We start from the raw sequence: 18,749 nt of genomic DNA, 5'->3' as shown, positions 1-18,749 counted from the left end.
GTAATTAATAGGAAGATAACTGGTCTACAGGCTAGCAGAGTTCTGTTTTTCCTAGCCACCATGCTAGAAAGAACAAGTTATGCATTTACTGAGTCTTAGCACCCAGCAGTTCCAGGTTTTATGGGATACAGGACTTTCTGGGAGGAAAGGTGCAGTAATTAATAGGAAGATAACTGGTCTACAGGCTAGCAGAGTTCTGTTTTTCCTAGCCACCATGCTAGAAAGAACAAGTTATGCATTTACTGAGTCTTAGCACCCAGCAGTTCCAGGTTTTATGGGATACAGGACTTTCTGGAACAGCATTGAAAAACTATTTCAGTCAGGGGCAAAAAGATACGTAGATGTCTGTTTAGCAAGTTGCACCTGTTTTGTGTACAGGCTTAGACTCTTGGATCTTCTTAGATCTGAAGAAGAATATGTGCAGCATATGTGAACAAAGATCCTCCAGCAAAATGAGAAATAAACATTAATCATTCTGACGTAGTTAGGGAAACATTCCAGATTAAGGCCCCCTAGCTTAAAAACTTAAGAAAATTTGTTGTGATGAACTGTCATATCAGCAACCATCTATGACTGACTGGTTGTTAACTACATTTAAGTTGTGAAATACCAGAATGCTGCATGATATTTACCATATATTAGATTATAATCTGGCTAATTCTGTAGATTCATATCCTAAAACTGAACATTTTTGAACAAAAAAATTATAAATTGCAAGTAAAAAAAATAAATATTTAAGTTGTAGTCATCTAACTTTGTAATCTAGAAGCCTCTATTAAGATTTCAGTGTGCTGTGTGAGCTGCTTCCCATAGTCACAGTCTCTTCTATCCTCAACTTGCTCTCTGCTCTCCCAAAAAGCAGAAGCTACTGATCCCTTTTCCCAGATACAAAGGTGAGAGAAGCATACACACCCATGCGATCTCTTTCCATTAGCTGCCTATCTTTTGAACAGCCCCACCTTTTTATGTCTTTCGTAATGGTGACACAAGGCTGGCATCTGGCATTAGAAGAAACATGTAACTCTTTGGATTACATAGGGCAGATGAAGCTTGTTCTATGATGAAATCTGGGATTTGACTAGAGAACCATATCATAAGCACATTATCAAGTATTGATCCTTTGTCTGACAGGAGTTCAGGAATTTGAAAAGTCCATTCTCTTTAGGAAAGAAGATATGTGATAGGACAGTTTTTGCAAAGGGGATTTAGACTTGTATGACACAGAGCTGGTAGGAAAACTGAGTGCACAAAATCAGGGGGCTAAATTCAATGTAGCACAGCAGCAATAATACCAGACTGAAATAGTTTGGGGCTTGAGCAAAGTAAAAATCGGCTTTTAGGACTTTTACACTACAGAAAGTGTAAAAAATATGATTTAACATGGAAATCAGATTATTTATTTATTTATTTATTTATTTATTTAAAGTTGTAATGAAAACTTAGATTCTCAAGTAAAAGCAGTGTGGTCTTAAAATATTCATTGATACTAGTAATTTGCTATTTAAGTGAAAGGCTAGTGTATGGATACCTTTTTTCAGCATTATTTTATGCCTTTCTCCTTTTCATACTGGAAAGGCCACAGCATCAAAATTAAATATAAAACTTCTTAAATAAGACTATTACATCCAAAACAAAAATAAAACTACTAAGCACTTTACTGCTGCAGCAGCTCTCATGTTTCTAAATAACACTCATGATTCTAACTAATACTCTTGGAATATGATATTCTTTGTCAAGGTATAAAATTATTTCATTTTTTAAAATAATACTGAAGAAATTATTCCAGTTTCTTCCTTACAACTGATATGTATTGATTAGTGAAATCAATGACATGAACATCAGTGATAACTAACTTATGCAAGAAAATTTGATTCCAAGTGAAAAAATTATCATTGCATGTCTTGATTTAAAAAAAAAAAAAAAAAAAAAAAGTCAAATTCATTTGTATTGGTAACATCATTGCAAGGATATAGATAGTAGAATTAATTTTTATTACATTCAATTTGGTAATAGTTTATTTTCATTGGAGCATTTATTTTCCTATGATTCACAATCTGTTGGGTTTAGATACTCAGGTGCTTGCTTATCTCCCTTTAAAAATAGTTGTGTTTTGTTTATATGAGCCTACTCTGCTACTACTTTATGGTCATTTAATTCTAATCCTGTTTGCTGCCGAAGAGGTTTAAAACAGAAAGCACTCAGCTGTGGAAACGCTATGACCTCACAGCAGTGGTTATTGCATTATCATTTTGAAAAACTGAAAGAGCAACCAAGTGAGACATAATGGGTTCAGAGACTTTCCCAATTTGTACTGTAAGTTACCTTTTCTAATTTAAAAGCAAAAATCCACTGCTTAACTTAATTAAAACATTACAATTCTTACTGTAGGGATGTGCTAAGCAGATGACCCATGCAGGAGAGGCAGCAGTCACAGCCCAGTTGATCTTAAGAGACTTATGCTAAAGTGAAGACCAGAACTACAAAGCTGCTTAAGTATCAAAATTAGAAGTTGCAGGTCCTGAGAAGTAATACACCTCTATAGCATAACCCTGGATGTGCTTAAACACGAAGTACCCATATGTTCTGAGGTTTCTCAGACTGAGGACCTAAGCATTCCTAAAAGTGCTTCACGGAAGTGGTAATGAGTGCCTCAATTCCTACCCTGCACCTTAATTTCAGGAGAATTCTCATTTTATTTAATTTCTCCTCAATTTTTTAAGCAATATCCTGTTCCCTAAAGTGCAAAAAGTAAGAATAACTATATTTTAAAAGAAAGGCAGGTATTTTTCTACAATAAGCATAAAATAAATTATTTATGTTAAGATAAAACAGCAAGCCATTTAAATATGTTTTGCTGCTTCAAATGAAATTAATCTCAAGAAATTAAAATGTGATCTAGGAAGTTCTAAACATTCAGTAGTCAGTTTAGGAAATGCCAAATATTTGAAGGAGCTCTGAGGAACAAGAACCTGGATTTTATTTCTGTTTCGTATGTATAAACATACAGTATAAATGTGTATGTTTGTGTAGAAGTTACAATTATGTAAAGAAATGTTATTAAATAACATCTTCTACAGCACTCAGCCTGAAGTACCATGAAACTAGTGTAAGTCCAGATGTTCAGAAAATCAGATTTGAGTTCATATGTTTTGTTTGAAAACATTGTTAGATTCTACTTTCAGCCAATGGTAAATCAATACAGAGGCTGAAATAGGATCTCCTTAAGCATATATCCAGATGAAAAGACAATAAAAATTTAAAATTTCTTAATCAAACCTAACATTATTATTATTATTCTGAACTTAAAGCTCTGGCTCTCAGTGTTATTCAAAATTAATTAAGTTCTGTGAGTTCATATAATGTATTCCACCATTTCAATGCTTCTCAACAATATTACATCTTTGGTTTAATATGCTATTCTAAAGTTTGATGTTGGTTCCTATTAAGAAGTAGAGTTAAATTTTTTTCTTAATGGGATTTAATGTCATTTTAACCAGCCTTAATTAAACTTCGGCTTATAAATCATTTACTGAGAAGTGCAATGAAATTTTCTGAGTTTTATGGCTTTTTAATTAAAATTGATAAAGCCAACTTGTGGGTAAGTGCCTGCAAACTAGTTCCCTTATGTTTCCAAGCTATTATACAAAGTTGCAGTCACACAACTTAAATTTTATCAGCAGTCAACAGATTAAAACCTTAGGCATAAAAATCTAGTTGTTTAGGTACCTATTGAAATTTAATCAATTTTAAAAAAAGAACAGAGTCATGTTTTAACATTTCAGCAGGGGTAATATGATGACCATGAATATAACTGTAATTTTCTGTTGTGTCAGCATCCACTTTTGGGTGTCTTTGTAGAGTTAAAATGTTACTTATTGAAAGTTAAGTTAAACAAGCAAAAGTATCCACATTCATAATAACAAGCATAACTTTCAGCTTTAGCTAATTTATTCTATTTGCATGAATTTGTTGTATAATTACATTACACGTTGCTGGCTGTCATGGTTTTATCACGTCTGTATCTGTGTTAGTCATCTTTGCTACCTTATATAAAATAATATGAAGCCTTTATTTGAAGCTGTAACTTTAAAAAAAAAATAAAAAAATGTTGTTGAAGAATTGAACTAATTTCCTTGTATCACAGGTGGAGGACACTATGTGACATATTATTATTAGGGCCAGAGTACAATTCTTATGTTTCAAGTCTTGCACCACTTTCTTCCTGTATTAGTTATATTATCTCAGTAATACTATGTTACTTCTATTTCAGTTCCTGATGACCAGTCAGTCTTTCTTCTGGCCCAGACCCAAACAAGCAATTATAGACAGCATTAATTTGAATTTTGATATGCTAAGAATTTAATTGAGTGGGTGCAGGAGTGAAATTATCCACTTCCTTAAATTCTGATGTTTTTAACCTTAAATCCTTGACTGATGTTTTTTCATTCCTTTCCTGCTTATCATCTTACTCTCATGATGTTTATCCAAAATACCATTATGGTACCAATAATTATATGTTTTCTATCAGATATTGTAACTTCTTTATCCCTCCAACACTTTGTACATTTTTGTTTTATGTCAAGAATAAGATTTCTTTTGCAGCAGTGGAGTCTTGTGCCTCCAGTCTGTACTCCACATTCTTATAATACTTGTCTATGAATCAAGAATATGAGAACAAATCTGCAATTTCTCCACAGAGATCACGCACCCAAAATGAAATATTTGGAGAAAGACAAACCTGCAGAATTTTGGTTTTGTTGTTTCCTGTTAATGTAGGATAGGTAGTTCAGAGAACACTTAATTCGGTTCTTAATAGTTATTCCTATATACAAGTTTCAACACTATGAGATTTTAATTGCTGTATACATTTTGCACATGAGCTGAATGTTAACAGTCTGTTCTAAACAAACAAATGAAATTATGCTAAATTCATGGTATTGATCTTCCTCTCGGCTTTGTCATATATATAGCCAGCCATGACCAGAATATTGAGAATATAACTATATATGTCTGATAAGTTATTTAAGAAAAAAATCTGGTAGTTAAAAAAATTCAGGAAAATGTAGTACATGCATGTAAGGATTTACAAAATATCAAAAGTGCTCCACTACAACTGAGTTTATAAATGTTTCAAATAATGTGCTCATCTGTCCTAGCCTTTACTAATTCTGATGGTTTTTAATTACAGTATTACCATATAATCTTTAGATTGTTTTCTGAATATATTTGTATATGAATTACAACTATAGTTGTTTAATTCTAATAATCTTTGGTTTGTTTTTCTCAAGAGCTGTAAGAGGACTCAGTGTGGCAGATATTGACTAATTCTATGGTTTTATTAGCTTAATAGCTGCTTTTATTTTCTTCCAGTATTACTGACTCTGAAATACTTCCTTCCTCTCAGGAAAATATAATGGAAGTTATAAGAAATCAAGAATTTTTACTTCTACCAGCTGACGAACTCCATAAACTCCTTGCTAGTGATGATGTGAATGTTCCTGATGAAGAGACCATTTTCCATGCCTTAATGATGTGGGTGAAGTATGATATGCAGAGGCGATGCAATGACCTAAGTATGCTACTTGCTTATATCAGATTACCACTGCTTCCACCTCAGGTATTTTTAAAATTATTTTTATTTCTAAATAATTATAATAGCAATAATAATATCACTGTTATTGTGAAACCTCTCTTCTGTTTATAATCTTCAACTGCTGAATACTCTGGATGTTTGAAAGCTAAAGTGTTCGGACTTCGAAAAAATGGAAGGCTAGAAGAGCAGCCAGATGCTAAGGACATGCAGAATAGTAAATACCTCCAGAAAAAAACAAACCAAGGCAAAACCACAAAAAAACCCCACCCAAAAAACCCCAGATGAGATTACTGCAGATAGAGGGCTAAATATGAGACAACAGCATGAATGAGGGAAACCACATGTTGGCCTACATCAGAAAAAATAAATAATCAGCAAGCCATATGAAGTTATTTTTCACGTAATACCTGGTGCTGCTAAAGTTGCACCTAAAATACTGTTTCCAGTTTTGCACTCCACAGTTTGAAAAGCATAGGAAGAAACTGGAGAAGGGCTAGTGATGGCCTACCAGGATGGTATGTCACCTAGGAGAATAGAGGCTGAGGAGGATCTAAATTTCTTCAGTTTCATTTGGGAATACTTATTGTTCCTTAGAGACCAAATCCTGAGTTGACACGCAGTGAATGAAGACTAACTGATAGTCAGAATTTTTTCAACATCTATGCCAGTTAGGAGGCTAGCACAGAATACTGTGCATCATTACAGTCTTTAAAGTGTTTTTTTAATCTGTCAAACACTTACAGAAGGTAACTTAAGCTGTTGACACACCAGCTTCATATCTAGGTCGTATTGTGAAGAAAGAGGTCATCCAGGTATTTTGGTTACTGGTCCCTGCCTTAGTAATAATTGTATTTATTATTAGTATGTCCAAGATCTACCACTATGGAATTAAATGAGGCTATTGACCTAGGTCACATAAAAGGAATATAACTTTTTTGTTTGTTCTGTGAATTGCTGAAAATGGTGAAAATTAAAGGTGAGATTAAAAAGATATATTTTTGGTACCCTTATACAAAATACAAAGTAATGTAAGTATGAGTGTAAGGTATGTAATGGCGTCATTCTCATCTAGACTCTCTTTCCCATTAAAGTTTGGACCAGAAAATCTTTCAAAGTTTCTTCCAACCTGAGTTTTTCCATGTTTCTATGATTCTATGGCATATAAAGTATCAGCTGAAATAATTTAGAGACAAGATTTCAAGCTACATTTATGTTCAAAAGCTTCTAATCCCACTACAAACTCTAGAAGTATGGTTCATAAATTTAACTGCATTCCTCCAGTCAATAGGGATTTTATTTCATCTAGTAGCCATGCTTTGCTTACCTCTGCAGTGCTAGTTGCATGTAAACCAATGTTCCCCCACATTACCAAGATGAGTGTTGTAGCTCTTTATCCATAGTATTAAAGGCAATGCTCTGTATAGTTGAGTAGCCATGTCCACACCACAATACCCGCCTCAGAGTTCCTTCTGGTGTCTCTGTGGCCCTAACAAATAAGGATACCCTAAGACACTGCCAACAGCACCTATGGCCCTCATTATGCAACTGAATTGTGTCCACTTTACTATACATCATCCCCATGATAATATCCTGGATACCTTAAGTTATCTGAAGTAACATGATACCCATATTTAGCAACTGACTTAAATCCTAGATTTCCATTAACTATCACAGATAATCATCACAAAGGTAAATGTGTCATTGATACCCACCTCTAAACTCCTAAAACATTTGTTTTAACCTCAAACTGAATTCCATTGTGTATCGAGAAAGTTTCTCATAAAACTTACTACTTCAGATTCAGGTCCAATTTTTAGAGAGAAAACATTTCTTTCTAAACAGCCAGTGAGTAGGATATACAAAATAAATAAATAAATAAATAAATAAATAAAAAAGTTTCAAAACTGCAAGGAATTAAAAAGAAATATTTTAGAGTGATATATTTTGGCAATTATCTGTATTTTTTGCTCAGTTTAATATGAAAATTAAACCTTGTGCACTGGTGCTTGTCTATAATTGGGCACTGTATCATATAAATGTTTGCTATAATGCTAAAAAAGTGTTTAAATGTTATTTCCAGATGAAAAATAAGATATAACAAAGTGTCAACTGAAAAGTATTGAGAGCTGGAGTTGAAAATCTACTTTTTATTACAAAAAGGTGTGTTTTTTTTTCCTACTATGATTTATACTTAAGTATAAATCAAACGCTGTCATTTTCACTGCATGGAAAATTAACCGAAGAGTTCTCTGAAGAGAAGGCAGGTGCAAATTAAAAGCTAATCATTGGACCTTTGAGAAAAAAAAAAAAAAAAAAAGTGTTAACGGACTTCTAAATTCATTTAAAAAGATTAAGTCATAGACTGCAAAGAGTATTAACAGATTGAAAAGACTGTACTGAGATCCTCTTCCAATGAAGGCTTAAAATTATAGCCTGAGTTTTTATGATGCCTAATTTTGCTTTCAAGGTGCAGTAATTGCCAATGTAGTCAGACTTGAGTAATAGGATATCAAACAATGTAATTAAAAATTCAGTAGAAAAATTTAGGAGAAACCAATCAGTATTACCATATTAAAAGAAAAGTATCATGAAGCTGAAAATGAAAGAATAAAACCTGTAATGTTGCCATAGAACTTTAGTTTAATTTTGCTCCTTTGATTTGCCTAAAACCATCTGCTACTCTAAAAGTTTGTATTTTTTCATTCAAATCAAATTAGAAAGATTGATGACTTGGCCAGTATAAAAACTATTGCACTATATGACAGGTAATATCTAGTTGCATACTTTCAATAGGTCTTCTCAGTATTTTGTGCTACTCTGTACAGAAAACCTTTAAATTTATGTTTATTTTCACTCTTAAAGGATTCAGGGGGAGTTAAAATGTGCTGGGTGTCTTAAAACTTGTTAATGCTGAAGTGTTTTAAATTATTTACTTGAATTTTTAATTTACAAGCTTCTTATAAATATTTTTCCTGTGATTTTTAATAGCATTCTTCACTGAGAGTAAGATAACAAACTGCAGGTGGACCTGCAGTGGCTTCAGTGTGGAGTTTATTGGGCTGCAGGGTGGCAACCTGCTTCACCATGCTCTTCAGCATGGGCTGCAGAGGAATCTCTGCTCCAGTGCCTGGAGGGCCTCCTCCCCCTTCTTTTTCACTGACTTTAATGTTTGCAGAGTTGTTTCTCTCACATATTCTAACTCCTCTTTTCAGCTGCAGTTTTACAGGTTTGTTTTGGTTTGTTGTTTTTTTCCCTGTCTTAAATACGTTATCATATAGGCATTACCAGCATAGCTGATGGACTTGGCCTTGGCCAGTGGCAGGTACATCTTAGAGTCGGCTGGCATTGGCTCTATTTGATGGCAGACACTGGCTCTACTGAGCAGCTTCTGGAAGCTTCTCACAGAAGCCACCCCTGTCACACCCTAGAAAACCTTTCCAAGCAAACCCACTAGAGAGGTGAAAATCTATAGTTGTGGAAAGATATATTAATTAAGGTCTAACTAGCATAGCTAACAGTGTTCTAACCTGGTTCCCTTATGACTTTCCACACCCACCACCTAATTATTACCTTCCCCATGACATGATGTGTAGTGATTACCATCCCCACAGCTCAGGCAGCAAAACCGTTCATATGAATCCTCACTAACTCTGTTTAGACAAAAGTCTAACCTCATTTGCAGTTGAAACTAAAATATAGACTTCTGTCCCTGAATGTAAACATATAGAGGAGTTTATACATATTTATATATAAAGGAGACCTTATAGTAGCCTTCCAATATATAAAGGGGGCCAACAGGAAAGATGGGGAGAGGCTTTTTGCCGGAGAGTGTAGTGATAGGACAAGGGGTAATGGTTTTAAGCTGAAAGAGGGTAGGTTTAGGTTAGACATCAGGAAGAAATTGTTCACCATAAGTGTAGTAAGGCACTGGAACACATTGCTAAGGGAAGTTGTGGATGCCCCCTCCCTGGAAGTGTTCAAGGCCAGGTTGGATGAGGCTTTGTGAAACCAGATCTAGCATGAGGTGGCCCTGCTCATAGTAGGGAGGTTGGAAACTGATGATCATTAAGGTCTCTTCCAACCTGAACCATTCTATTAATGTCTTTATCAATGAATTCTCCTTATCTTTCCTCCTTTCCCACACCAGAGTGGTTTCTTCTGTGCTTGTGTCTCCCATTCTCTGACTCAAGTTGTATCTGAAACATTCAGTGCCATTTATCAGCATGTTTGAACATCTGCCAATCCCTATTTTGTTTACTAGTGATGTAATCACATTTACTATGTGATTATATGAAAAGTTTGCTTTAGATGATTGTCGGAACAAATGTAATATACCTGTTAATGCTGGGGCTACAGCATGAGCAGGAATATGTGTGGCTTCCATTGGGCAAAACATTATTTTATGTTGATTCTTAAGATTGTGCAAAGGTATTAGTAACAGTTGGGCTACTGAAGGAATTTACAAGCAACATTTAGGAGTTAACCCATGTTACTGAGTGCCGAGAATAAATGACTAGTAAAGAATGAGAGTTTTATACTTATGTTTTAATGTTTCTCGGTGCGTGATAAAAACAGCACAAATATTTACTTGCAGAAATAGTTAAAAAAAAACAACAAACTTGTACTCCACCAGTGTGTTCTGTTTAAAATGGATGTTTTGCAACTGCTTGTGACAGTAAATAATGGGTTAACTATGAAAAATAAAAAATAGCATAGAGTAAAGCATAGATATTATTGCCTTTCTCTCTGCAACATTTAATAATATAATTTTCAGAGGCTTGCAAATCACATCAGTAGGATAATGCATAGTCTTTGAGTATTAAATACACTGTGTCTCAGATTCAGTGAAAGTAACATAGGCATCTAAATTAGATTTCTTGCCCAGAGGCAGAAACAATCCAGTCCTTATAAAATGAAGAACTTAAATACCTTGTGAGTCACTGGAGAGAAAGTGAACTGATCCACGTGGGTTCTGTTCTTGTTTATACAGAGAATTTCTAGGGAGCCTGTAGAAAAAGCTAAGCCTTTAAATCCCCTCAGAATGCACACACTATGTCTGGTCGTACATAATTTTAAAAGTGGATATGAATTTGCATATAATAATCAAGTAGATAAACCTTTAAATCCTGACTTGGATAATTGACTTTTTGAGGCAAACTTGCAAATTCCTTCCCCAGCTTAGCAGGCATTTAACAAAGAGATATTTCTCTGTACTGTTAAAACAACAATTATCCAGGCAGTCATCAGACAGGTTCATTGAGTTCTGGGCTTTTCAATATCTATTAAACTAGATTAAACAATTGAAGAATCCTTTGCTTAGCAAAAATGGAGGGTTTCACTGTATGTCAGTCAATCTCTAACTTTCTTCTTTGGAGCAGTGTGATTGATAATATGAGGTAATAACCTTTTACAGTTATCTAACCATCTCTGGCATCACTGAAGAAGTGCAGGTGGTATGACACCTGACTAGAATTCCACCTGACTAGAATTCCATGTTTTTTAGACTGATTCTTATCCACTAGTCTGAGTTAAATGCTAAGTATATATGTATGTTCAGTCATTCTCTGTGTTTTCTCAAGTCTTTCAATCATTTCTAAATGAAATAGATGCCAGGAAATTATAACTGGCATCTGAGAGGACTGAATATATGATTCAGTTTCCTACTCACCTAGCTGTGTAGGCTTTTGCACATCAGTGAGATTCCTGACCTCCCACTGTAGGTAATGATGATCTAGTGCAGCATATAGGAAAAAAACTGAACCTATGTGTTGAGGTGCTATGGATTATAATGCTGCCTGGCTCCTAGAAGATTTCTGGAAGCATTCCATCATAAGTCCACTGCTGTATTTATTGGCCCAGTGTGGATTCGTAGACATCATATGGCAACTCAGATGGTGCTAAATCCTTTGGTTTATGTAAGTGAATCAAGCAATCACTTGATTTGGAAGCCTGTCTGTATCTGAATAATAAAAACTTGTGAATGTGAGGAAGTTTGACAATATTTATATGCTATTTTTATGTAACTTCAAGTAAATAAATATCAACTAATTACATTAAGAATGACTTCTTGGTCTACAAAAATTGAGATTTCAGGCAAGCTTCTAGGATGATGTCCATATTCCTCTGTTAGCTTATCAAGGTAGGAGAAATTTGGGTCTGAAATTTCACTTGCTGATGAAATGACAATTAGTTGATTATAGTCAGTACAGGCAGAATATGTTTTATTTTTTCTATTTTTCTTACACAGATCACGTAGCAAAGCTAACTTTTTTTCTTTTTTCAAAACAGCTTATCAGGCTGTGGAGCTATCTAATATTTTATATGAAGAAAGACGTGATAGTTCAGTATAGTGTGAGGATAGAGTCCAAGGGGATTTTTTTTTGTATTTTAGCTAATTCTAATTGTCCACATATCATACCAATATGGATGGCATTTCCTCTTTAGATAAGTGACAGTGTAAGAATTTGTGAACAGTGAAAACATTCAACATTCAATACGGTTATGAGTGACATTCATTTCCAAATAGTTTTTTGGCAGTAAAGTTTAGTAAATATCAGGAAAGTATCAGTAAATGCTTTGAAGCTGTCATGAGAAAATGCTCAAATAAAAAGTTGTGGCTGTAATACACACTTCTATCCTTTACTCAAACACATTACCTGACTTTTTAATGCAATGTCTCAAGATACACTGAGCCTATGGTGTGCTACTAAATCTGTTGGGGTAAATTTATTTAGTAGAAGAATGGGTCATCACTAGGTAAATTGCTTTTGCACATGGTCGTGAAATTATTGGGGAATACGACAAAACGAAAATAGAAACCTTGCCTCTCTTCATGTTAATTCTGCCTTGCCAAAGGTTCAGAACAATGTTTTGATAAAATATGCTACTTCTGTTGTTCATTCTATGCGGTTCATTCTATTTATTCTCATAAATGTCCCTATTAGAATGTATAGAGTATGTTCATGTGAAAACACGTGTTATTGATACATTATATTAACTGTCCAAGTGAATTATAAGCTCTGGTTTTACTTGTGTAAAAGAGTTCCTTGACCTTCAAAACAACACAATTTTCAGTGCATACTTTAATGTTCAATACATTTTTATTTAAATAAAATCATGTGTTAAGTTTTGAGAAGACAGGCTTTGCCTGTTGTTTATGTTTTTACAAGGTCACATTATTTATTGTCATTATTGGCAACTTTTCTGTCTTTTTCTGTCTTAGTGATTGTCAGAGTGTTGAATATATCAGATTGTTGCAGACGTTACTCAGTGTGTTTGGCTACTCAGTTATTTTCTTTGGCAACATATATTTAAATTTTATCAATAAATTTTAACTGATTAGGGTACCAGGATACTATAATTAATATCTAAAAATTCTGTATATTTAGTGAAACTTATAAAAATAAATGCAATGGGAGTGGATCAAATAACAGTGGTATACCCCGTTTCTTCTTCCAGTTCAAATGCTCGTTTGCACTTATTTTTTAATCATTCAGATAAATAGCTTGCATGGATTGCAGCAGTGAAAATTAGCATAACTTTCAGCAAAGCTCCACTGTCATTTAGACAGCTACTTGATACGCTGAGACTTGCCAACATGCTTAACACCCAGCTGTTCATAGCATTTTTAATGAAAGTGGATGGGTGCCAAGCACTTTTAAAAGTCTAGCAGTGCAGATTATGTTCCTAAACAGAGCTGCAAGTTGCTGACCAGTTTTGAAAATCTTGTTTTTAATACCTTTTCAGATTCCTGTTTCCCTTAGACCTGTCCTGCCTCTCTTTTCATCTACAAGCATATGACATGACAGTTGCCATCAGACTCAAACTGCACTGCATATAATTAACACTGTTGTTTTACTCTCCAGTTATATTTTATCTCCAGATACATTATACCCGTGAGTGGCAATAATAGCAAAAATTCAGTGCTGCTTGATTATTTTTATTTTTTTTTATGGAGTTTACCATGTAGTAGTGGGCTCTATTTTGATTAATGAGGGCAACAAATAAATTGGAGAGAGGTTTTAGCATAGGAGAAAAAAGCTTTCTGCAGACTTCACAGTTCTGTTGAGATCTAAACAAGGTAGCAAGACCTTTCAATGTGAGCTGCAAATATCTCCAAACCAGGAAGACATTTAAAACTGTCAGTGGAGTAGATGCAGCCTGTCAGTTCAGGAGTTATGTTGTAGCTATCTGGAGAACAGCATGCTGTACAGAACCTGGGAAGCACAACCTAAATTGTGATCTTAGTTACCTTAAAACCTTGGTGCTCAGAGTCAAACCTAGAAGTTTAAGTTTACCTTGTCATAATATATAACACTTCCATACCTATTTAATGGAAGTTGTACTTATTTTCTACTTACAGTCACAGAATCATAGAATGGTTCACACACGAGTAGGCCTCTGGAGGTCATCTGGTCCAACCTCTCTGCTTAAGCAGTGCCTAGGATCTTGTCTAGACTGTTTTTAAATGCCTTTAAGGAGGGAGACTCCACAACGTCCCTGGACTACCTGTGCCAATGTTCAGTGACCCTCACAGCAAAAATGTCTTTCCTCATGTTCAGATGAAACTTCTCTGTGTCAGTGTGCCCATTTTTTCTGGCCCTGCCCCTGGGCACCTCTGAGAAGAGCCAAACTGGTAAGATCCCACTCTTGCTGGACCTGGTAGTTTCCCCTTATTTCACTTATCTTTGTTACTCTGCGGAGCCTAGAAGTGGACACAGCACTTCAGGTGTGGCATCCCCAGACATGATTAGAGGGAAAGAATCACTTCCCTCAATCTGCTGGCAATTTGGCAAACCAGGACACCTTTAGGCTTCTTTTCTTCCAGGGCACACTGCTGGCTCCTGTTCAACTTAGTGTCTGCCAGGACCCCAGTTTTCTGCCAAACTGCTTTCCAGCTGGGTGGCCCCAGCATATGCTTGTGCTTGAGGTTGTTCCTCCATAGCTGCAGGACTTTGCACTTGTCCTTGTTGAACTTCATTAGGTTCCTGTCAGGCCCTTTCTCCAGCCTGCTGAAGTTGCTTGCTGAGTGTCTGCTCTGCCCCATCGTCCAGATCATGAAAGATTTCTGTAATTTAGTGTAGAGGTACCCAAGCTTGTTTTAGAGTAACTCACTTATAAGGATAGTTACAGCGTGTGAGTTGTCCACATCAAAGATTAAACCATCCTTCTAGATGATAAGTTTTGTGGCTAGTTGTTGGCATTCCGTAGATTAAGCTCCAGAACTCACACAAACAGAACTCATTGAAAGTAGTGAAGGCAAAGATAAATGACTACTCTCAGCAACTCTTAACAACAGGTGGTTTTAAAAGCAGAAACCTTTGTTGCTGTCGACATCATTTGAAATCTGTTGCTTCTAAATAAAGAAGGAAGGAAAAAGCACTTGCAAATGCTTAAACTGGTACAATGAAGTATCTTGAATAGTTCTCCTGGGAAAAGCATAATGAGAGATCTAAGAGATGGGCTGAACTTTGCTTCCGTACTGTTAAGTTTTGTTAAGTTAATGTTATCTTTTGCAGTGTAGTGCTGTTATTTGCATCCTTCCTTCTCTCTCAGATTAATTCAGCATAATAAAAAAACCAAATAATGTGAAATATTTTCTTCTTTGTTTTACCTTGAGCCATCAACATTTCAGGTATTATATATGTACTAGAAGAATTCGTCACACTAGGCATTTTTAATATTTATCTTTGAACTATCTTATAAAGAAAAGGTGTTTAAATGGATAGTTCCCTTTCTATGTGAGGTTTTCTTACCCATACTTGTACCTGTTTCTGAAACCTGAAGATGATATTTGAAAGAGGAAGACATGATTTAGGGAGAAGATTATGCTTTTGTATTCCATTTCTTTGTAGTTACTCCCTATAGAAGTTTTCTCACAGTAACATCAATTTTGATAGGCTACAGTTAACTACAATTAACAGGTAATTATAGAAAATAAAATAAAATACCCAGTGATTTTCAAATGTAGGCTATTAGCTATTAAGACATGCTAAGGCACGTGGAAGACAAGGAGGTGATCAGGACAGCCAGCATGGCTTTACCAGGGGCAAATCCTGCCTAACCAAGCTAGTGGCTTTCTACAATGAAGTGACTGCATCAGTCAGCCAGGGAAAAGGAGTGGATGTCATCTATGTGGACTTCTGCAAGACTTTTGTTACCATCCCCCACAACATCCTTCTCACTGAATTGGAGAGAGAGATTTGATGGGTGGACTGTTTAGTGGATAGGGAACTGGCTAGATGGTCACGACCAGAGGCCAACTCTATTCTGGGCTGTATCAAAAGAAGTGTGGCCAGCAGATCAAGAGAGGTGATTCTGCCCCCTCTACTCTGCCCTGGTGAGACCTCACCTAGAATACTGCATCTGGCTCTGGTGTCCCCAGCATAGGAAAGTTGTGGACTTGTTGGAACATGTCCAGAGAAGTGCCACAAAAATGATCGAAGTGCTGGAGCACCTCTCTTATGAGGACAGGCTGAGGGAGTTGAGGTTGTTCAGCCTCAAGAAGAGAAGGCTCCAGGGGGACCTCATAGTGGCCTTCCAGTACCTGAAGGGGGCCTACAGGAAAGCTGGGGAAGGACTTTTAGAGGGACTTTCAGTGAGAGGACAAGGGATAATAGTTTTAAACTGAAATAAGAGAGATTAAGTTAGAGATCAGACAGAAATTCTTCAGTGTAAGGGTAGTGAGACACTGAAACAGGCTGCTCAGAGATATTGTGGGGGCTCCATCCCTGAAGGTGTTCAAGGGCAGGTTGGATGGGGTTCTGAGCAGCCTGCTCTAGTGGGAGGTGTCCCTGCAAATGCAGGGGAGTTGGAACTCAATAATCTTTAAGGTGCCTTCCAACTCAAAAAATTCTGTGATTCTGTGATTTACTGAATAGTGTTTGTGTTCCATTTGTTGGGACCTGTTCTGCTTTCACTTAAATTTCTATTTTATGTATCACCTTTAGAATAATAATAAAACAAAAGATTCTGAAGAGCTTAAAATAAAAACATCTGCCTTTGAACCAAAGGAGAACAGACAATAAGAATATTTAGTCATAGCCCAACTTTTGTATTGATTCGAGTATTGGGATATTTTTTTGTTAATCTTCTTTATGAATGCAGTTTGAACTTTAGAACTTTTCTTATTTCCATTGTAGTATTTCAAAATATGCATGGGCCTCAGAATTATGTCATTTTTTTTTCCTCCAGAATTAGAGAATTAATAAAACAAGGTACTCTAAGAAAGATTACTCTCACCTAACTTTAAATATCTAGAAAGTAAATATCTAACATATGAGATCGGTATTTACTTTAAGAAGGGGTTTAATCTGAAAATAAAGACCAGTGGTCCAATAAGTCAGGGTGTGTTCAAAAAAGTTTGGACATATTTACAAATGAAGTTGAAATTAAAGTTTGAAAAGTGTGATAAAGGATAAAAAGGACCACTTACAGAAAATTATATTGAAGATTTTATTAGATAGGCTCATTAAATCATAAACTTCAGGGAAGTGTTCGTGTTGTGAAGGTGGTTTCATCACTACAGTTTAATTGCTTACCACGGATGCTGCCAATTAATATTCCAATCCAATTAGCTAGTTTGTTCAAGAGATTGGGGAAGAAAAACAATGTATGCATTTGTGTATCAAATGTAAAGCCTCAGAATGTGTGTGTGATTTTTGTTTTTCTGTTGCATTCATTTTGGTAACCTAATTATATGTTAAAGACAAAAACTTCAACTATGCTATATTAATTTTTTTTGTTTGGTTGGTTTTTGTACCCTGATATGGAGGAGGGGTAAGGAGGACTAAGGATTATAGCTGGAGGGTAGAAAGCCAGTTTAAAATCTGAAAATCTGGAAATCTGGAATCTGAAATTATTTTTACTGTATGGAGAAAAATTTGAAATTACAAATCAATTAAATACTGAACATATTTCCTTTGCCAGTGATTATGATCACCAGAAACACCAGCTTTGTAGATGCCAGAGTTCACTTGTTAGACAGAAAACAATCAGACTTCTTTCCAAAATTCCATTCCAAGACCATTCACCATTATTGCTATGTGACCATTCTCTTTGCAGTCTTACCACCTGCATGCACAGACAGATCAGACACAGAATAATGATAGTCTGTTGTGCCCAAGCAGTAAATCTTAACATAGATTACTTGTAATAAAAATAATTAGCCATATGCTTCCATAAAGGACTTGTATAAATTTTTTTAAAGATCCTTAAGTCTGCTGCATCTTATTGCTGAGAAGAAAATAATCTTTCTCTGAGTAATAAGCTTTCTCTGAGGGATTCAGTATAGTCTTTTTCTTTGTGAGTTGGTTGAGCAGCTGGTCTGAGTAAATCACACATTATGAATAATTTAGTCCTTGAGCAACAAAAATACTGACTTTCGTGCGCTGAATATTTGTGTTACTACAGAAAAATTCATGGAAATAATCTCTGAACTAAAACAGGTTACTGAAACAATTAAACATGCATAGAAAAGAATCCTGAACAGATCCAGAATGTTCAGTGAGATCAAATATAATGGTAGAAAACAAAATGAGTTCACTGAAGAAAAAAAAACTGTAAAAGGAAAATTGGCTTAATTCTGTTTCAAACCAGAGCAAATAATTTAAAAAACAAAGTTAAAAGAACTGCTAAAATGTATTTGTAGGAAATCAACAATTAGATAATCTTTAAAGTTGTCCTATCTGCTATGCAAAATTAAGTGAATTGTTTCTGTACAAAACTGACCCAGTTTTCAAATAGATATTTAATTTCTATATCTTTTTCTAAATTTCAATCTATAAATTAATTTTTTTTTTCTCTCTTTGTTCTCTGAATGTAATTCTTAAGCATGTTAATAATGCATGCTTCATCAATAGCCCAAAATACTTTCATTTTCTCATGTAAACAGTGCAAACAGGCTGCTGTTCTCATTTCTATTGCCTTAATATTTCTAATTAATAATTAATGTTACATGTGTATTAAAAAAGTATATATTTTTCCTTATTAGAAAATACTATTGATGACTGAAGTATTTTGTTAAATTCTCATGGAGGATAATTAGTAATATTAGTAGGAATAATTAAAAGTTCTTATGTAGGTATTTAAATTAATATCTTGCATTGTCAACAATTATACTCTTAATCAAACCTTTTCAAGTATAAATGTTCAGCAG

At 35.0% G+C, this 18,749-nt stretch overlaps 1 protein-coding gene across 1 annotated transcript in view; it reads left to right on the top strand.

Annotated features, from left to right (window-relative positions):
• The window catches only part of KLHL1 (kelch-like family member 1), a 146,012-nt gene that overhangs the window by 62,795 nt on the left and 64,468 nt on the right, over window positions 1-18,749 (top strand). Inside the window, exon 4 of the mRNA XM_010003488.1 lies at window positions 5,405-5,617. Coding sequence (XP_010001790.1) covers window positions 5,405-5,617 — 213 coding nt within the window. The remainder of the gene's footprint in view (window positions 1-5,404; window positions 5,618-18,749) is intronic.

This window comes from Chaetura pelagica, unplaced genomic scaffold (genome assembly GCF_000747805.2).
Source record: "Chaetura pelagica isolate M959 unplaced genomic scaffold, ChaPel_1.0 scaffold106, whole genome shotgun sequence".
NCBI lineage: Eukaryota > Metazoa > Chordata > Aves > Apodiformes > Apodidae > Chaetura > Chaetura pelagica.
Note: the sequence above shows the minus strand (reverse complement) of the source record. Positions and strands in the feature narration are given on the sequence as shown.